Genomic DNA, 22,981 nt, shown 5'->3' with positions numbered 1-22,981 from the left:
TAATTCTCAAACTTTTTATTAAACGTTTTAAATATATATGTATTCAGATTGCAGCATCAAATAAGAAAAAATTCTCTATAGCAGAAATATATGAAAAATGCATATTATGCGTTTTTTTAAACCTTTTGGCTTTTAATAATAGTTTTTTTGTTATTAATATTTTTTTATTAATAACAAAAAAAATATTTATTAATAAAAAATAAATAAATGGGTAATAATTAAAAAATTACCTTCCTCCCACCAATGATCAAGCACAAACCGTTCTTGAATTGAGACCGAAAACTGTTACTTTGACCACAAATCGTTCTTGAAGCGTGAAAACAAAAAATCTTAAATCAAGACCAAGTAGGCTTGAAATGAGCACAGAAGGTTCACACATCAATACCAAACTCGTCATTAAATACAAACGGTGTGCTTGGAAAAACTGTTCTTAAAACAAGCCCATCGGTCACGAGTTAAGAAAAAACGTACTTAACTTTTGTCAACGAATGTTCTTAATTTTGAACTTGTTTCGTTCGTTTTAGAACGATTTTTTCTCTGAGTGTAGGAACTGTAGCAATACAATACAGACCTTTTTGAAATGGAAGATCTATTTTCTAAGAGCAGACTTTAAAGTACCAGGCAGTTGAATGTAGGACCAATACATGGTGCAATCAGTTTGAATGTTCTAAATGGAAAGTCTTAAACGATATTGCAGGCAGCTCACTTAATATGGCATTATCGGCATATCTCACAGGAACTGACTTTTGGCATTTCACCAAATTTTTAACCATTCTCCAAAGAACAGTTGTAATCAAATATCGGCTTCTGGGTAGCTCACTATGTCCATTTGAAGTATATGAAACCACCTTTTAATTTAAAACTTACTGAAAGCCAAACATGCTTTATAATGCAATTACCTTTGACCAAACAATCGATACCGATTTCACCTTACTATCATAACTCGTTTTTGCATTGACTGCGGCCAATATGGGGGCAAAAGCATTGACGTTGATGACAGCAATCACAGTTAGCGTCGACGCGCTGATGGTGGTAGTGGTGATGGTGGTCTTTTTAGTAATTCACTACATAACACATACACATATGCATACACACATCAGTACACAGCCGCCAAAACAGCTTTCCAGCTCAATAAAATCTTTATTGCACGTACTACAACAATAAAATCAAGTTTGTGTACTCCACATACTCCCACCCACATATTGTTATAAAATACAAATACAACATTTACATAAAACATACGGAAGACAAAACAATTACCGAAACACATACACCAAATATGTAAATTGTTTCATTATAAACCCTTCAGTGATCAAACACACAAGTCCAGAAAAATATCAGATTGCAACAAAGGATCTCGAAGTAGTCCAAAAACGACTAGATTTTTTCCAAACGTAAGAACACTGCCCTACAGCAGTTTTGTTAAGAAGACTCGATAAAGGGAAAACTAATTCGAAAAGGGAAAGGAATGGAAGAATAGTACAGAAAAGGAAAAGGGAAGCAAAATGGACGGAGAAAGAAAAGAAAAGGGGAAAACAAAGGAAAAATAATAAGGTGATTAAGAATTAAAGGCAAAAGTAAAAGGGAAACGAAACAAAGAAACCGGAATACAAATAAAAATAAAACAGAAAGAAAAAAAGAAAGAAATAAAGAAAAAATAAAATTGAAACGAAACGAAAAATTAAATTAAAATAAAAAACGAATGGGCAAGTTAAAGAAAAAAAGAGAAAGGAATGAAAAAGAAATATAAAATAAAAGGATAATAAAAAAGAAAGATAAAAAGAAAAACTAAAATGAAACAGAACAAAATAGAAAAGGGAAAAAATAATTACACCAAGAGAAAAAGAAAATAGAAATGATAAAAAATAGGAAAAAAACTGTATTAAAGAAAAAAATAAAAAGAAACGGAAAAGGAAAATTGCTTAATGAAATATGTATAAGGGAAAAATAAAAAGAAAAAATTTTATGAAAACCATAAAAAAATAAAATTAAAAAAAAAAAACAAGTAACGAAGGCTAAGTTCGGATGTAACCGAACATTACATACTCAGCTGCCAAATTCCAGCTTGAAAAACTTTTAAATTACTTTCTTTTAAAAGTAGCCGATGCTACGCCCATTGTCCAAAATTTTACTAATTTTCTATTCTGCGTCATAAGGTCAACCCACCTACCAAACCGTATTTGGTAATGAATTATCGTACTTTTTCGATTTTTCGAAATTTTCGATATTGAGAAAGTGGGCGTGGTTATAGCTCCATTTCATTCGTTTTTAATAACGATCTGTTATAAGTGCCCAAGAACTTACATACCAAATTTTATTAAGATTTACTCAAGTTCAATCGCGTTTACGGAGAGACGGACGGACAGACGGACATGGCTAAATGAATTTCTTTTTTCGGCCAGATCATTTTGATATATAGAAGTCTATATCTATCTCAATTAGTTTATGCCGTTACGGGGTAACGTTATCCCAACAAAATTAATGTACTCTGTGAGCTCTCCTCAGCTGAGTATAATTAAAACGATAAATATAGAGAAGAAAAAATAATAATAAAAATAAAAGAGAAAAACAAAAATATAAATAAAAAGATATTGAAAAAAAGGGAAAACGAAAGAAAAAGAAAGAGGAAATAAGCAGGAAAAAATATACAATAAAAATAAAGAAAAAATTAAAAACTAAAAACTAAATAAGAAGAAAAGGAAAGAAAAGAAAACGAAAAATTAAATCAAAAGCAAAAAAAATGGAAATGAAAAAACAGACAATTGAAAATACAAAAAATAAAAAAAATAAATATAAATATAAAAATTTTAAAATTTCAAAACGAATAAAGAGATAGAAAAATAAAAATAAAACAAGTAAGGACGGGACTGTCTTCGGCTGTGCCGAAGACTTCATACCTTTCATGAATGGGGCTGAACAATAATCTTATCCCGTTCGTAATTTCCAAATAATCGTATGTATAAGATAAGAAATATATAGATGTATATACCTAAACGATTTTTAAGATAAATATAAAATAAAAAATGGCAACTAACCCACTTACCTGAACTACCGGTTGTATGGGATATTTATTATATATAGCTCCGATCGAAATGATTTTTACAGGAAATCTTCTATGATATATTAAAATATATATCACCAAGTTTCACGTTTTTATATTGGAAACTAAGGGAGAAATGGCCAAAAATCTTTCTATCTGAACGATAGGTTGTATGGGATATATACTATATATAGCTGCGATCAAAGTTATTTTTTCAGGATATCTTCTATGATATATTAGAATATATATCACCGAGTTTCACGTTTATACTTTTTAAATTGCGGAAGGCATGACCAATATCGTCTTATCTGAACGATCGGTTGTATGGGAGATATATGTTATAGTGGTCCGATCCCACCGGATCCGACAAATGTCTAATGTAATACAAAAATACATCCTTGTGCCAAATTTCATTGTTATATCTCAAAATTTGAGGGACTAGTTTGCGTTCAAACATACAGACGGACAGACGGACGGACGGGCAGACGGACGGACGGACGGACAGACGGACATGGCTATATCAACTCAGTTCGTCGCCCTGATCAATTCGGTATACTTAATGGTGAGTCTATCTTCTATATTTCTCAACGTTACAAACATCGGACCAAAGTTAATATACCATTTCATGTTCATGAAAGGTATAATAAGAAGGGAATGAAAAAAAGAAAAGATGGGGGAAAGGAAAAAGAAACAAGAAAGGAAAGGGACAAAGAATGGAAAATACTAAGTTTTACCAAAAATTGTGGTATCTGCATTGATAAAAAATAATTTTCATATGTGTATATCCGTAACCACGGGAACTTAATCGCGAGTATGTGAAGTCTTGCAAAAGAAAGTGTGCACTCATAGAATTCTATTACCATATCGTCGGCTTGGAGTGTAACCTGCTAAGTATGATTTGTTCCGATAATAACTTTTTGATGCAGTTTCATAGAGCATCAGCCAGTCAAAACAGTAACCTCAAATATTTACCAAACACAAAGTAAAACCCCTATATGACTTGTTTACTTCATATGCCTTCGGCGAAAAATTCATAAAACCTTTTCGTTTGCCATGTTAAGTTGGTTTACGCTCTACATGGACGATACATTTTAGCACGAACTCACAAAGATACTTCAACTAATACAAAGATCTGGAACACAAAAAGACGCCTGGTTAGTATAACTTGATTTGGAGCTACTCCACATGAACCCCGTGTTGTACAGTGGAGTGATTGTGGCATATATCAATTAACGAGAAGTTTTTATGTCCCATGCATAGAATTCTTCATAAAAGCTTTAACTTTTAACTAACGCCTTCGACCCAGCGCGATACTAGTTATTTTATTAGTGCGACAGTGTACCTCATTAATTTCACTGCATGGTATTGGTTTCACTGCAAGTACAAACATACGTAAATACGCACACAATATGCGCTGCACTCAATCGGAAAACCACAACAAAACAGCCAAACATTCCAAACAGACCATTGAACCGATAAGTGACTTCATTATTGCACACAGGTGGTATATGTCAGCTAACTAACGATGGTATATAACTGCCTAGCTGATTTTCCCAACTGAAAGCCCCAGCTACCTGCTTTACTTCGTAAATGAGTGCCTACCTAACTGCCTGTAAATATGCATTACTATTTCCCGTACACATTTAAGTGGCACTCAAACGCTCCGCACAATGTTAAATTACTTAGTTGCATGGGTGTATACAATTAAAATATACCGACGTATCCTCTATCACAACCAATTCTGGTTCGCGCATTTTCCACGTCAAAGGACCATTTCAAAATTTAGTTACTGTCCGTAATTGCCGCCGCACATGCACATGTTTACATACATATCTACTGACATATTTGCATTGTATTTATGTGTAAAAAAAGTACGACACAAAAAACTTACCCAGCAGTAGAAAAATAAGATGGGGTCATTAAAAATGGCTAGGGGGTTTAGAATATACCCGCGGCAGGTATGCCTATAGTACCGGCGACTAAAATATCAAATTGATTCAAGGGGTTGGGTAGCGCACCATATAGCTTATCTAACCCAATTGTCAACCTCACCTTCCCGTAGCGAATCCTGTTTTTTTGACAGCCAGGCGACCCCAAGTTCCTCATGGATCTAGGGGGTGGGAGGACGATATGGCCTATAAGGATTCATGTGGTCTTACCAAATCTTCCCGAGATGGTTGAGCGGGTACTTCTATGGTGCTTGTTTCCGGAACGTACGGGATCTGCATCCGGCAAGGGTACATCAGCATCAATAACATTCCCCAAGGCCTTCGGAGGGTGTCCTTATCGCTACAACAACAACTCAGATTTCTTCAAAGTCGACCAACACGGTTAGGGGTCAGAATATACCCGCGGTAAGTATGCCTGTCGTAAAAGGCGACAAAAAAATAGATTCAAGGGATTGTGTAGCCCAACCCTTTCAGGTTGGCAGCGCAATATATAGCTTCTCCAATCCCAATTGTCAACTTCACCTATCCGTGGCGAATCCTGTTTCATTAACAGCCGAGACCGCCGAACTCCTCATGGATCTAGAGGGTGGGAGGGCGTTTTGGGCAAGAAGGTGGCATGTGGCCATAACAAATCGTTTCCGAGATGATTGGGCTTGGTACCGGAACGTACCAGATCTGCATCCAGCAAAGGACCATCAACGTCGACAGACCTTTGGGAGTGTCCTTAGCGCTACAACAGCAATATGTGCACCCACGAACTGATGGAACCTACAACATCGAAGGCGGCTTTTTCCGAAACCAAATGTGACGAAGGATGACAAAAAATCGCTCCAATATGCCTCGAAACTCATAAAGGGGACTCGCTTTGCCTTGTAAGGTAAATAGATTGCAAGCATTGTTTATACCGTACAACAAAATACGCAAGACTACGAGAGAACCCCATTTCGAAATTAAAGCATGTATCACAACAAAGCGTCAAAAATTGGCACACAAATAAAACAATTGCTCAAAACTTTTATTAACGAACCGGCAGGATTCAGACGAAAACCGTTGGCATTTTTTTGGGTTTATTTTATTGTTAAGACATCGCAATCCGCGCCATCAATTAATTTCGTTCAATCTGTCTACCATTTGCATGAAAAAGCGAATTCCCCTATTACTTTTGACAGCTGGCTCACAAACAGAACTGTCCGACTCCACATAAGTACTGATAGAACTTTTAGAAAAAGTATCGGTACCGGTACTCACATGAAATACTCGCATTAAAGTATCGATGTTGGTACTCATACTCAGTCAAAGGTAGCGAGTATACTCGATCCAAGTGAGTACTTCGGAATTTTTACCAAAAGTGTAATTTAGTAGAAAAAGTAAGTAAAAAGTTTAGGGTTGAACGAAACCGAACATTATATACCCATTAGTACGCTCTTACATATATTTTGATACACTTACATAGATTTAAAGAGAAAAGTTAAGAATATTAAATGATTCAAAAGATTTTTGATCGACTTATGGAATAAAATAAATAAATAAATGTAAGGCGCGAATAATTTCCGAGAGAAAGATTTTAGGCGGAGCTTCTCTTCCAATTTGCATCGTGCTCCTTTTTAATTTTTTCTTCAAATTGGCGTTTTATGCCGACTTGGAACGGTATTTGCAAGGCAGATGAGTTTTCACAGAAAAGCATTTCATTGCAGAAATACACTCGGACAAACAAGACATGCTTTTCTATTTCGTATCTTTTCCACCATTAACAAAAAGTCGGTTTAAGTCAAATGCGGAGCTTTTATAGCATCGTTGACGATCTCAGTTTATGCTCAAGTTATGGTGTTAATGGACGGAACTTTGTTGGTCATAAAAATGTAGACCATCAGCACTTGGTAAAGTATCCAGGTAAAGTAACGATACTTTGCCCAGTGCTTGGAAAAAAGAATCGAGTACAAAATTCTCGAGTATTTTTTTGGAAAAGTATCGATACTACTCACTCAGTATTCGTGTCGTTCTCTCACTAATTACAACATGTGCTGCACATTTACTTCATAATATTTATGTTGAAAACTCAGTCAAAGATAGCTCATTTCACTTAAAGCTCTATAACAGCTTTCATTACACAACCTCGTCTATCACTGAATATTTGCTTGGATAGCAAGCTTGCATGATTTAATTGTGTATGGCCCTCAAAAAGCGTTATTTTTAAAAGTGCGCCAACTAACAGATTGTATGAGGAGTGCGTGATTGAGTTAAGTGTTTTGACACTCATCCTTTGTCTACCATTTCATGACACCATCGAAATGGCACCACCCGTCAAGTCACGTTAACGCACAACAAACTGTCCTTCCATGTCATTGTAATGCTTGCATATATTGGAATATTTTTGACGTACTTGCGCGTCTACAGATATGTATATTACAGATATACGCCGCCGCCACCGTCGCCGCCGATTTTGGTCGTTTTTCGCACGCCGCAGCCGAATTTCAAAAATATAGGCGCGGCGGCGGCGGCATCCAGCGTGTTAATATATTTTCTCGTTTAAGACTGTTTAGGTCATTTATTTTTCATGTCGAAAATTGGTCGGATATTGTCGAAAGTAGTATCGCCGGATGCGCATCACTGCCGGTTATAAGAAACTGGTTGCGAAATTTAACTCTTTCTAACTGTTCAAAAGTTTTTTTTAAAAAAGAGGCGTTTTCGATGTCAGCTTAAAATGGACTTTGCATCGCCCAATTTACAAAGTTATTAAAACAAAACACTAAAAGAAAAGTTATATAATACATTTTTATGCTCACTTTGCATATTTTTTTTTTTTTTTTCAAAAAATTAATAATGAACAATGATTTTAAATAAAATGACCCACGGCGAAGATGTTTTCAAATTGTCCTCAAGTTGTTAAAAAAGCAAAATACCCAAAAAAGGTGCCGATTTTTTAAAAATTCTATATTGCGATTGGCTGAAAGAATAAGCGAAATCAGTGATGAAAAATTCTTTAGTAGGTTCTAGGGGCATAAACACCCCTTTAAAATGATTCTTACCTCATACTTAAGTTGAGGATATATGTACGTATGATAAGGGTTGGGCTTACATTCAAACATCTCTTGTTTATTTGCGAAACTATACAAAGCGTCTGAAATGTTAATTTTGATTTTCACACTTCATCCTTCAACACCCAAGTCTCCCGGTTTGACATTTCCTAAATTTGGCGGCCCTATCCAAAACTAGTCCCTTGGAGTGAATCACATTGTTTATAGCCTATCAACCAAGTTTAAATATCACCTACACGTTACGGCTCCTTTCACAAATGTGAATACGTAGGCATATATATTTACCACGTGATGCTTTGTCTTGACAAGAACACTCAAAGTGGTGAAGTAAAAGCTTTCCCAAGACAGTCGAACTTATGACCGTGTGTGCTACTACCCTAACGTAGTGGACAGTCAAACTAGTCTGAAGCTACGCGGTCATCCATAATGAGCTCTTATGTCACAAGGCCGGAAAACAAGAGCTAACATCTTTCAACTTAAAATCGGTCGACTTTCATTCTAAAATATCGTTTTGATTTAACGAAAACCATTGAAATCAATTTTGTGAACACAAACGTCTGCAAACTTTGGTCTACATTTTAAAAACTTTATCCAAGGTCCTTGTAAAATTTTAATTATGTAGATGCTCCGAGGATTATACGATTTTCACCCATTCCGCGATGACATCTACTTAGAGGAGGGCGCCATCCTTGGCCGAATAGTCACTCCCTAACATTTCAAGGTGCTTCTCTGGTGTAGATCGGAAGAATATCTCGACAAAAGCATTCGTTGGAAAGTCTTCTGTGCTATATCTAGAGCTTCTAGGAAAGTGACGCCGACGAAGGTATGAGTTCGAAGTCGCAGTCCTATAGCTTCTGTGCTGGCATATGGTGTGAGGGTCATGTCGCGAGGTATCGACTGGTGGTCGGGATTGCTACTGTTCGCACATCGGAAATTGTAGCTCTTAAAAACAGCCGAAAAAACTGGAGGCGCCCTATATCATGAGAGTCGTGAGTATTAATAGACTATTAATAGCAACCGTAAGTTGCCGTCGTGTGTGACCGACAAGGAGCCACAAATGATTTAAAGAAATTTCGCGACGATTACTAGGAGTTAACCCTAGGTGAAACTACGCTTTGAACGACATATACAGACAAAAGAATGACTATTTTATGTATCTCTATTTCTTTTCAGCAGACGCAGCAGTACCAATTCCAAAGACTGGGTTAGGTTCGAAGCCACTCTGGAGTAAGTGAACGAGGGACAATCCCTCCGCAAGGAGGTTCTCCTGAAAATTTTTGAATGGTCTACGAGATCTTGAGGAAAAAACCCCGGATATTTCCGAAATGGCCAACACGTTGATTTCCTTAAATACATAAAAATAAAACCTTTCCTAAATATTATTTTTTTAAATAGCAAATCTAGCTTTTTAAAGTAAGGAATTCGCTGTGTGAATATCTTCAGTGTAACTCTTTATAAATTGCTTAGTAAACTTCATACCATATCTTTTTCTGCAGGGTTTAAGCAGATAGGGTAAATCCAACTGTTCTTCATATGACATCACTGTGGCTTTGGTGAAATATAAATTTGAAGTTGTTGTCCGATTGGAAGAAATTATAGCTGCCTAGTTTAACTTGAATACTTTGGGAAAATCTCGAATATTTAGTAATCATCTGAAGTCATTGAGAAATCCGACCGGCGAGTTTCTCAAGTTTAAGTAAAATTGTATATTTTGTTCTTTTTTTCTGAAGAAATTCGCAAAATGAGCGTTTTAAGTTATATTCTTGACTGTGAAAAATTCTGATTCGAAAAGAACGATCGACATGTTAAGCAAAAGTATACGCTAAGGAATCCGGTTGGAGAAGCCAGCCAGTAAAAGCTAAGCAACATAGAAAAAGAGTAATGGTATCAGCATAGAAAATTCACTTTTAGCATCTGCGGTCATCCCGCATATTCCATATCTCAATCAAGAACAATTGAGGAGATGTGTGGAATAATGGTATAAGTCGAGTTACACCGTTTTTCCATAAATCAAGTAAATAAAAAGAGCACGATTGCATACATATACCATATTAATCTTAGAAAATAATAGTGATATTTAAATAAAGATGTTAGCTTCATTTATGAAAAAACGGTATAACTCTCTAATAAAATTTTGCAGTAATGAAGCATCGTAATTGTATGAACATATATTCAGTGTCGTAGACCAGAAAGAACTGAAAAATATAAGAATTGAAGTGGATTCAAAAACGACTAAGCAGACAGAGAACTCCATTGTTAAAAATAGAAAAAAGGTTAAAAGTGATAAAAGTGGTAAAACAAGATTGCTAAAAATAACAAAAAGAAATAACAAATAGTTATAAGCACATCTAAATAATAGAATATAATGTATTTAACAATGGTTATTAATGTGTCTACTATTTTGTTTAATAAAGTATCTCAATCAAAATATTTGATATTCGATCTATGGAATAACGGTATAGCTCAATAGAAAAGAAATCATCCATTTTCTAATAAAATTATGTATATATAAAATGTATTACTTTTTCTTATCAAAGAATCACACTATCTAAAATCTTACCAAGTAGGATTATCATAAATTTATGTTTACCTATATTGTTAAGTTTTTTTCACTTTTCTCAAAAGATTGATTTTTGAGTTATACCGTTATTCCACACATCCCCTCAATTCTCGCTGTAACACTGTGGCACATTGCCAACCTACAAAGCAGAGCAGATTTATTCTTCAAAGGAAAGGAAAGGAAAGCGAAGGCTAGGAAAGGAAAGGAAGGACGAGGGTTATTGATGTGAGTAAATGCTATCGATAACAAAGATAATCTATGGATTACTGATTTTGAATCCACGAAAATTTATCGATTTGTTATAAAAAACGTTCCATTATTTATTGAAAGGTTATCAAAAAACTATCGATTTGCTATCGGAAAGTTATTTATTTGTTGATGGATTTTTTATCGGGGGAATATCGAATTGGTATCGAAAAATTACGGATTGGTTTTCATCGAGTTATCGAATTGCTGTTGAAGAGTTGCAAACATGCCAACGGTATCCAAGGTAATCGATGTGTTATTGATTGATTTATCGAAGAAAAGTTAACGATTTGCCATATAAAAGTTGTTCATTATTTCTCGAAAGGTTATCAATATCTTATCGTTAAAGTTATTGATTTGTTATCAGAGTACCACCAATTTTTTATCAGTGAGCTTTCGATTTTTTAGCGAATATTCATTAATTTACCATCCGAAAGTTATCGATGTTTTATCGAATGTATATCGGTTGGTTATTGTCGTAATAAGGATTTTTTATGGGAAAATTATTGATTTTCTATCGAAAAGTCGTCGATTTTCATCGAAAATATATCGATTGGTTAACAAAAAGTGAACGAGTTTCAATCGAAATATTACTGATTTTCTATGGGATTGTTGGCATCTTGTCATGGGCGCGTTATCGATTTTTTATCCACGATACAGTTGTTTTTATTAAAACTCATGCAAATAAAAATATAATATGAAATCGGTCACTCATCTGTATACTATCTATAAGAAGCCCGATAAGAAAACAATAAGAACCCGAGGACTCAGCTAAGCAAGCTGGTAAGAAACCGACAACCCTACGATAATTTTTTTTTCAATAATACTTGTTGGTATCGGCTTTTACCAATAAGAAGTCGGTGAAGCTCTTCACATCAATTCCGTCATTTTAAAAAAATTATAGAAAAATTTTACATTAGTACAATATTAAAAAAAAACGTTTTTTAATCAACGTAATATATGATTGTTTCTACGTTACTAAATATATGTATATGTGCATAAGCGAGATGAAATCAGCAAAGTAATCGCATTTATTTTAAACCACAATATTTTGTTGTTGCATTTATTTATTCATTGTAATTTTTATTTTTTTTAATACATCAGAACCGCAAAACTACCAGCTGCCGCCTTTTTCTACTTTGGCATGTCATTGCGTTTATCCACAAAATGAAAACATTAACATTTACATATAGGAAATTGTGATTTTCATTATTGCGAAGTGATTTCTGTTTATAACGCTTTTCTGTAGTATTTCCTGATTGTGAGTATTCTGATTTTTAATTTACCCTTTCATATTTGCTTTGCTACTTCATTACACTGAATGTGAATTCAACGCACTTACTCAGTGAACATGCATTATTTGAATGATGTTGGTTAGTAATATTTTATGAATATGGGGTCAAAAGTCATATGCGAAAAATTCCTAAATATGAATATTTTTGATTTGAAGTATGAAGTTTGCTTGTAGTGTTAATGCATAATTTGCATTAAGAGTATATAACAGTAAATATAAGGATGAGTTTGATACGCAAAATCTGAATTGCTGCTAGATTCGAGAAATAGCACATTGGGGGTGTTCCAACGTCAAGGGTGACAAAATTGCACGCAATATTTCATTTTTGTTGAAGCATTCTGATGAAACCAGCTCTGGCTTTCTAGTTCTAATAGCTAGGTTAATATACTCAATGTTCGGTCAATACGATAATAAAAATAATAAAATTTTGAAAAACTAAAAATCTACTAAAAAAATACTATATTTTGATAATAGTTGCTATTAGAATAATTGTAATATTTAATATATCAAGCACTCCAACCTTTTTGCGTGCAGAATGTTTCAATTAACCTTTTTACAATACAAAATAAGTTCAACTGACCTTATTTCACCAAATCATCAAATTATTGGCCATATGGCCATTTGAAGCGGTCATATGGTCAAATGGCTTTATTTCCGTTGAGCTTCTGTCACCCACCATCAAACTTTTGCATTGTCATCGGTTCTTAGTACGTTTCCAAATTTTCAATTTAATCAAACTTCTGGAAGTTGCTGGTTTTTTTATTTCAAATTTTGACCCAGACTCTGGCGTGAGTAATAACTGGCTCCTTCCTGCTGATTCTACATTAAATGTTGGTGTTCTCGAGCTCACTTTATACGATGTTGAAAGAGGAATTCAACAAGTAATATTATCAATTCAGACTGATGTCGATGGCTTGTCGTCTCTCCTTTTCAAAAACAGTTCTACTCTCGCCTACCCTCTATGGCTGCTTTTAAGTAAATCCCTCACGCAGGGACAGTTCATTGATGCGTGGAAAATTACGTTTATCACTCACATTTTCCAAAGTGGCAATAAAAACAATATTGTTGATTACATACCGATCTCTAAGTTATCTACTGTCTCAAAAATTTTCGAATGTATTGTAAAAGAAAAATTATTTGCTCAATAAATCACGTTGCCAGATACCCAGTTCTGTTTCTTCTCGATTTTTTATGGGTTTGATGTCAAAAATTCAGCAATATCGATTATTTTTCTACTAATTAATTTTCGAAAAATTAACGATATGTTATCAAATTCGATTTGTTATCGAAAAGTTATAAGAATCACCCTATTATAATTTTACACACATAGTTTTTGGATTAATACTGAATAGAAGTGAGACATTTAGTATGCATAAGCACATTTGTTTTGATTCCCGAAATGTTGAACCGAACCGAAAACAAAGGGTGAAAGATCCAAAGAACCGATTTGATGAACCAATCCAAAAGTGCAAAAACGTTTCGAACCCCTGAACGCACCGATAAAAGCTTAGTAGTTTGTAAATACTTTTTATTTGTAAAAATGTTTCTACGTATAAAAAATATTGTAACGAATTTAGGATAATTCTGCTTATTTCCAAACTTCTACTAACGTTCGTATCTCTAAATTGTTGAACAAATAACTCCAATATTCAATAATACAAAATGGTCTTTATTAGACTATGTACATTGAAAGTACTTCACAATAACACTTATACTTCGCAACCAATAGCGTGCTTAAATCAAACTCATTACTGAATACTCAGCTTTCGCTGCTTTTATACTCTCTGTTGCCTCGTTCACCCATTTCCCCTAAGGTCTAATAACTTCGAGAAATTCATGCCTGGTTACCAACCACGTATGTATATGTATGTTTGTAGTTTATAGTCTCTCGCATAGCCATATGCGTGTGTATATGTGAGCACTACTTCGGCCGATGACACATCTGTGTGTGAGTTATCTCTTCGTTGCCCTGTATGTATGTGGGTAAATGATGACTAATGTATTTATGTAGCTTGCTTTAATGTTTTTGTTGTTGTGCATTTATTTAGTGATGTGCAAATTCGCCACAAATATATTATGTATGATTCTAACGTAAAGGTAAGTAATGCCTGTAGCAACAACTACGCATTCAAAGTAAACCTAAATATCTAAATTTTACATAGCGATTTGACTTTGTGTTTACCTTTGATATCTTCAAGTAGTTGACTATGATGAAGTGGTGAGCGTCAACGCATCAGAATGGATTTTGTTTTGTAATGCAACGATTCGTCTGCATCGTAAACCACTGTAGTCTGGCAGCTAGACAGTCAGTGGTTGATTATGCTTAAATTTGAATCATGCACAGAAATGCATTTACTTCTTGGAATACTTGCATATGTGAGAATATTCATAGTCGTTTGGTGGGTATGTTGTATTGGTGTATAAACATCTGCTCATGATATGGGGGAATCCAGAACGTAAGCGTGGTCTTTAAAAGTGTTATGCTATTTGAGGATGTACATAATGCATGTGTACAGTCACTATTCTGTAGTATATGTATCAAAATTAATACGATTGGAAGGGTTTTATAACGGTTTGTTATCAATGAGTTATCGGTTTATCATCGACAGGTTATGGTCGTGCAATCCATTTCTTATCGACGAGTTATCGGGTTTTTATCAAGTGTTATAAAATTGCTGGCGTTAAGCAAGGTTCATGATGAGTTATTGGTTTTTTTATCGATGAATTACTGGTTTGTTTTCAAAAATTCATCGATTGAAAAGTAATCGATTATCAATCGAAAACAAATCGATATATTATCGAAAATTTATAGGTTTAATGCAGAATGTTTTTCACTATTGATCGAAAAGTTAGCGATATATTATCAAAATGTTATCGGTTTGTTATCAGAGTATTACATATTAGTTATGCCCGCAGTATGGATTTGTTATCAAAAAGTTATCTATTTGTTCTCAGAGCGTTTCGTCTCTGTTATCGGCGTGGTATCGATTTGTTAAAAAAAAGTTACCGATCTGCTATCAAAGATCTAACTATATGTTATAGAAAAGTTACTGATTACTTTTATAGGCGTGTTATCATTTTATAACGAAAAGTAATGGATTTATTAACAAAAAGAATAGATTTGATATCGATTTTTTCTTGGAGTGTTACTAGTCTGTTATCGATTTGTTGCCGACGACTCGTCTTTTTATTATGAAATATATATCGATAAAAATGCAATACAAAATAGATGACTATGATCCGATGACTTGACGATAACGAATCGATAATTCAGGGATAGCAATTATTATGAAACAGATATCGATAAAAATGCAATAGAAAATAGATGACACAACTGTCACCCATCGATAACTATGAGCCGATGACTTCACGATAACGAATCGATAACTCAAGGAAAACAATTTGCTCTCGATAATAAGCCGATTATTAAACAATACCGGCTCTTGCCGATAAGAACCCGAGTAGCTCTTCTTAAAAAGCCCAAAATAAATTGCGCCTAGTGAAGTTTCCTTTTTTTCTGTTAACTTCAACTCGGGGGCGACCTCTAGGGGGTCCTTATATATCAAATAACCGATTTTTCCAGTCTCACCCCTTTAAGCGTTAATACCACAGTCAAAAAGCTCACATATATATTTAATTTAAATTTTTTGTGTTCGCACAGAGAAATCTAAAATTTGACCCCTATGAGGCATCCCTTAATCGTTTTCAGTAGGGACAAAAATTTATGTGTGACATTTTTTTCCTTGCTATTACCATTTAAAAATTGATTAGTTAGGAATATCGTAATGCTTACACACTGAACTTCCCGACTACTTTATACTCACGTTTTGAATATACCAAAGGCTATATAAACTTTTCTCAACGCGGTCGATAATACTGACACATCAGGACAAAACCTGATTGTTGTTCTCCGACAGAGGTTTTTACTTTTCAACTGCCTATTGAGTCCAAAGTAGCAGTAGGTAGAAAAAGTGGTACTCTATGGGAAACAGTCACAAAAATCGGTTGTTTTCCACTTCAGGTTTAGTAACTACCTCCTACTTATTGTATTTAAAATAATGTATCAAAGCTGGGACTTTGCCTGTTAAGAACTCGCTCAGAAGTTCAACAGAGGTAAACAATTCAGAAGAAGAACAGTTGAAAGGACTACAATTGCAGGGGAGCTTGAACTTCTTAGCAGCGTTCTCAATTTCGTATTCCATGGAGTTTGAAGTTTCCCGCCCTTTCTTCGATGTAAAGAGATCTGGCTAAAAATCGAATAGTCAGATTCGATACTTGGATCTCGTTGAGCGCGCACAAGCATCGTTTAGGTGTCGTATTCTTCAACCAGCAGACAGCCATATTTATCTTTTTTTGCTTGAACTTTATACCGAGATATTAAAAAATTGAAGCTGGAGTGTCTGCCTTCTTCCTTGTCCGCTCTGGCGTTAAAGTCGCCAAGCATAATTTTTGTCATGGAGTCATTCTATATTTTGTTTAAATTTCTCGCAAAAGAAGTTCTTATCTAAGTTGGCCATATAATTTATTGGCACTGATGCAAGCTTTAAATTAGTCGTTATCAGAAAACATAATCATAATCCGAAGTAATTGCATATTTTTGATTTTAAGTTGCTTTTGGGTTGCTGCTTCCCATGCCAGCGCAAAACTCGTCTACTTGATAGGAAGGCTAGGTAAAGATATCACATACATTAAATGTATCCATAGTGCTTGACGATCGAACGGGAAACACTCAATAAGGTACCTGGGCTTATATTAAGTAATAACTCCATATTATTGCCAAATACCAGAAGTTTTCTAGAAATTAGCCTAACTGGTGTCTCGGTATCTGCCAACCCTACCACCCCTAGCTTTGATCTCGCGGGGGCAGGAAATAATGCAAAACTTGTTCAACCGCTTCTTCCTGCTGCCTGAACTTCCTACATATGCTGTAATTACAGATACCTAATTTAAAATCATGTGACGCCTGAAGGCAGTATTCGAAGTTGACACACTGCCCATGAGCCTTAAGTCTTGGAATTGGAAGTGATATAGATATTGATATCGCAAACTTTTTGCTCGAAGATGGACGTATTGCACAGTCACATCTATCGGTGAACTCACGTACAAAGTTTCAGTGAGTTATTAAGACGGATATGGTCACACCAACGTGCCTCTTTTTACTGCTACGACCCCATATCTCGCACGGGTTGACTACCTCATCCTGCTCTGAGATTGCTAGTGCTGTACAGTGTTCTCCACGATGACTTTAGAGTTGACTACAGCACAACCAAACTCCCCCTTAACAACTGTACTTATTACTTGGATCGCTAGAACTCTGTATCGTATAAAATTATCTTTCTTTATGTCCGTTCGCTAAACTTTGATAGCATACCAGCGTATTGATAAATATTTTCTCATTGCTACTTGAGGATATTACTACCACGCTAAAGCGCATAAAAATGCATAGCGCCTTTTCCTAGCACATTATTCTTCTTCTTCTGCATTCAATAACTTTCACATTGCTATGCCAAAGCTTTCAGTATAAGCATTGATATATACACTCAGTATATCCTTTACTGCTTTCTCTGCCATTACACTTCACAAACTTTCGCACGCAGCTTTACTTTTCGAATATTACATCATTTTCTTTTATTTTCAATTTTTTTTTTTTTTTTTTGTACTCCCACTCATGCACTTTTATCTGCATCCTTCAACCATATTTCTTTGCAATCGCTCAACGCCTTTGAAGCATTTTCAAACTTCTAACTCGCCTGACAGTGAAGAATAGCTCAAGTGTGAGTTTGGTGTGTTGTGCTCCTTCTAAACTCATCTTCATTTTATTTTGTGGTTTTTGCTAAGTTGTTGTAGTTTTACCACTTTAAAATTTTTCGCCTGAAGCATCTTAAATCTTTGAGGGTAAATATTCCTTTAAGAATATAAACGCTTTGCTTATCTGCATCTTGGGCACTAATTTATTTTCGCTTTTGCGGGTATTTTTGGTCAGCTCTACAAAAACAATAAGTCACCAGTTTATTAAACGATTTCTCAGTTTTCTCATTTTACCTAAGCAGGCATCTTAAGGGGGACAAACTGCGTTTCACTATCACTGCCGAAAACTCTAGGAAAATTGGAAAATACGGATAATCATAGATAGGTAGTTTTCAGGGGAGCTTATTCAGTTATATCTCTTTGATGTTTGGAGTTAGTGGATAATGGTTTCTGGAACAAATCTGCGCAATATGTTTTGATATAAATGTCCACATTTCCTGCTCTGCTCTTTTTCAATCCAATTTTTCAAGCTGTGAATAAATAAATGAGTACAATAAAATCTGTCCGAATTAAAACACTGCAAGCGCGACCGTCAATTTTGCACAATTCTACCAAAACATCAGAAGTTGTGTAGAAAGAGTTATAAAGGCGTCTCATAGATTGAATGTGTCCATACTGTTCCCAGAATTTGGCCGAATACCAAAACGAAAACCCAATTAGGTTCCAGTACCTTAAAACAACAATCTCCTCTAGAAAAATGCTTTCTAGGATTCACCTTATTTGCTGCCCCGATACGTGGCAGGTTTCGTTAGAGCAGGTCGTGAACATAAAACGTACTTGATATTTTCTTCTTGCAGCCAGCAATTCCTTCATCTGCTGTTACTGATGAGGCCTAACTTATAAGGCCCACTTGCACAACGGCTCATTATCTTTGGGCTTAAACATGTGGCGCCAGGAGGCAGTATCATGCTAGTAAACCCAGATACATGTGCAATTTTTTGAGTCTAATATTGTAGGACTTTCAAATGATCTTAGAAACTCTTCAGCTCGCGCATCTTTGTACGAGTTTCCTGCTAAATGGATCACAGCAACTACCATCTCCCTTTCTTCGAAGCGGATTGGGTTCTCTACCATCGATTCTTCGAGCTCAGCGCGCTATTTGGCCAACTCATTGGCCTTTTCGGTAGCTTTTTTTCTTTATTATAAAATTTTTGGAATTTATATTTTACGTCATAAAACCAAGCCACCTACTAAATTTCATCAGCTTAGCGGCATTCGTGTTTTAATTATCTAATTTTTTTCTATTTTGCTAAATTTTTGACATCGGCAACGGACATCGTGATTGTCGTCCGATTTCTATCATTTTCAATACCAATTTATTCTGTGTCCAGATAAGCCCGTATACCGAACTTGGTAACAAATATTAGCATCACTAAGCTGCTTCTAAATAAATGCACAACAATAATAAATAAGCCACTCTTATGTAGAAGACGAAGAAGAGATATCTCACACACACAAATATAGTAGGTATATGTAGTCATCAGCCGAAGTAGTTACACACACATACACATGCATATGGCTATGGGAGAGGCGTGGACTACAGATATACATGTATATAGCTGGTAACTAACCAAGCATGAGCTACAATTATTCGTGAAATTACTATACCTTAGGAGAAATGGGTGAACGATAAAACCGAGAGTATAAAAGCAGCGCAAGCTGTGTAATAACTAATCAGTTTTGACTTAAAAACGCTATTGGTTGTGAAGTATAATTTTGAAGTACTACTCCCACAGTAATCTAAATAAAGACCAGTTTGCAATACCGAATATTTGAGCGGAATTTCCCTAAATTCGTTACAAAATGTTCAAGTTATCGTGTCAACCGACGGACAGATGGACAGACGGACATGGCTTAGTCAAACTTTTTCGACACTGGTAATTTTTTATATATGCAAGTATATATCGATCTCGGTTCCTTTATACCTGTACAATCAACGGTTATCCAATTAAAGTTATAATACCCTGTGTATAAGCACAGCTTGATATAATAAACTTTATTTATAGACAAAATATTTAGCATATCCTTTATCTAAGTACTTCAATACAAACAACATTAATCTTATTTTTGCATATAATTTTCTCTTCTTCTTCTTTCAGCGGACATCATACAGGATTTAGCTAATTAATCAAGTATGCAGAGGAAACTGAACAAACCTACAACAACAGCAAAATAACTGATATTAAAATTTTTATATATGTATGTGGTAAGCTTAGGATTAGGAAATAAAAAAAAGTTACATAAAAAGAATTTTAAAATGCACAATTTTTGTAAATATATACATTCACACAAATTTATTGATAGTTGTAAATGCACAAACCTACACATAATTAAAATTTGGCACATATGTAGCAATAGAAACATAAATACATACACATATACTTTATTTAGTATGTTTGTAAGTATAGTTTGGCGAAAAAGGATATGCCTGTAAATATGAAAGAGTAAAATCAATACGGACTAGCTGTCAAAAATTTAAAACACAATAGAATTTTATTGACTTTTTGAATTTATGAAACATTTAGAAATTCCAATATAAGTAGATAACAACAATAGCAACAAAACAACATGAAAATTGCATTGAACAAGTATTTCAAGTGGAAATGACACTTAGTGCTTGTGAGTTCTTCTGTGGAAATAATTTACATAACACAAATACAAAGCATTTAAATAGCGTATAATTTCAATGTTGACAACAAAGAATATATCAGAGTCGCTAAGGGCTGAATAAACTAAATTGGTATCTTTTTCACTTACATATGTATATACATTAGACAGGGTTTAAAAAATATCATAAAGGCAATTGAAACTCCTCAAAAGGTAAGAGATAAATGCAACAATAAGTATACTGAAATGATCAGGATGGCGAGCTGAGTTGATTTAGCCGTATCCGTTTTTGCGTATATATGTTTTAATCTTTGCTTATCTCTCTATTTTTGAGATATCTTGATGAAATTCGATGAGCGAGTATATTATAAAGACCGGTTGTACATTTTTTGGGACCGACCGGATCGGACCTATCAATATATGTACTAGCATACCCGGCATACGTTGTTCTGCCCTGAATTTGGCCTATCTGCATACATTTAATAAGCGTTTTCCGTCTAACTCTGCCCTACCCCTCTACACTTTTTCTTAATCTTTTTATTCACTCCTTCCTCCGTCTTTTTCGCTTCATCTCCATCTTCGTCTCATCCTATCTCTTTCTCAGACCCCAGTCCCCGTCCCACTCCGAGTCTCAGGACTGGGACTGAATCCTAGTCCTAATCCCAGTCCCAGTGCGTCTCTGGTATACTTCCCGGAAAAGAGCATCGTAAATACTAATATAGGCAAATTTATATAGGAAATTTCAGGAAAATCGAATAGGACGTACATATGTAAATAGGTAAGTGGGTATTATTAATTCTTGTCTTTATTTCGGCTTCGCGTGCATATTTATCAGCTTTGTCAGGTTGGTGCGACTAAATCGAATATCACAATGAAATTTAGAGCTCTCAGCAACAGCTTTCATTTGATATCCATAATACACACACATTCTAGGGGTATCCGGGTCCATGTCTCGGCCTATATCTCGAGATCCTGGTCACTCAGGGTAAAACATACTCTGTATTATAGCACACATCAACAGCTTCAATTTTACACCAATAATATGAAAACACATTCTAGGTTTATCCGGGTCCATGTTTTGGCCTATATCTGGAGACCGTAGTCACCCAGCGGTGTAAAACTTACTATGTACTAAAGCATACATCAACAGCTTCAATTTGACACCCATAATGTAAAAACGCATTCTAGGTGTATCCGGGTCCACGTTTTGGCCTACATCTCGAGACCCTAGTCACCCAGCGGCACAAAACTTACCCTGTACTAAAGCACACATCAACAGCTTCAATTTGAAACCCATAATGTAAAAACAGGTCCTAGTATTACCCTGATCAACGTTTTTCCTATATTTCGAGACCCTAGTAACCAATAGGTATGAAAACTACCCTGTACTAAAGCACTCATCAACAGCTTCAATTTGATATCCACAATGTAAAAACATTGTCTAGGCGTTCACGGGCCCACGTTTGTCCTATATCTCCAGACCCTAGTCACCCAGGGGTATGAAATTTATCCTGTACTATAGCATTCATCAACAGCTTTCATTTGATATCCATATTGTATAAACGCATTCTAGGGGTACCCGGGTCCACGTTTTTGGCTATATCTCGAGACCCAAGCCTCCCAGTTGTATGAAAATTATCCTGTACTATAGCACTCATCAACAGCTTTCATTTGATATCCATATTTTATAAACACATTCTAGGGGTACCCGAGTCCACGTTTTGGGCTATATCTCGAGACCCTAGCCTCCCAGTTGTATGAAAATTATCCTGTAGTATAGCACTCATCAACAGCTTTCATTTGATATCCATATTGTATAAACACATTCTGGGGGTACCCGGGTCCACGTTTTGGGCTATATCTCGAGACACAAGCCTCCAAGTTGTATGGAAATTATCCTGCACTATAGCACTCATCAACAGCTTTCATTTGATATCCATATTGTATAAACACATCCTAGGGGTATCCGGGTCCTCCTTTTGGGCTATATCTCGAGACCCTAGCCTCCCAGTTGTATGAAGATTATCCTGTAATATAGCACTCATCAACAGCTTTCATTTGATATCCATATTGTATAAACACATCCTAGGGGTACCCGGATCCACTTTTTGGGCTATATCTCGAGACCCTAGCCTCCCAGTTGTATGAAAATTATCCTGTACTATAGCACTCATCAACAGCTTCAATTTGATATCCATAATGTAAAAACATTGTCTAGGCGTTCACGGGCCCACGTTTGGCCTATATCTCCAGACCCTAGTCACCCAGGGGTATGAAAATTATCCTGTACTATAGCACTCATCAACAGCTTTCATTTGATGTCCATATTGTATAAACACATTCTAGAGGTACCCGGGTCCACGTTTTGGGCCATATCTCGAGACCCTAGCCTCCCAGTTGTATGAAAATTATCCTGTACTATAGCACTCATCAACAGCTTTC

General features: G+C 35.4%; 1 protein-coding gene across 4 annotated transcripts in view; it reads left to right on the top strand.

The window, feature by feature from the left end:
* Nucleotides 1-20,342, top strand: part of fred (friend of echinoid) — an 804,301-nt gene extending 783,959 nt beyond the window's left edge. For all 4 annotated transcript variants that reach the window (XM_067767197.1, XM_067767196.1, XM_067767195.1 and 1 more), the window contains exon 9: nucleotides 20,032-20,342. In XM_067767197.1, coding sequence (XP_067623298.1) covers nucleotides 20,032-20,060 — 29 coding nt within the window. In that variant the 3' untranslated portion in view covers nucleotides 20,061-20,342. The remainder of the gene's footprint in view (nucleotides 1-20,031) is intronic.
* The last annotated feature ends 2,639 nt before the right edge of the window (nucleotides 20,343-22,981 follow it).

This window comes from Eurosta solidaginis, chromosome 2 (genome assembly GCF_040869045.1).
Source record: "Eurosta solidaginis isolate ZX-2024a chromosome 2, ASM4086904v1, whole genome shotgun sequence".
NCBI lineage: Eukaryota > Metazoa > Arthropoda > Insecta > Diptera > Tephritidae > Eurosta > Eurosta solidaginis.
The sequence above is the reverse complement of the archived record's forward strand: the minus strand, read 5'-3'. Positions and strand labels throughout refer to the sequence as shown.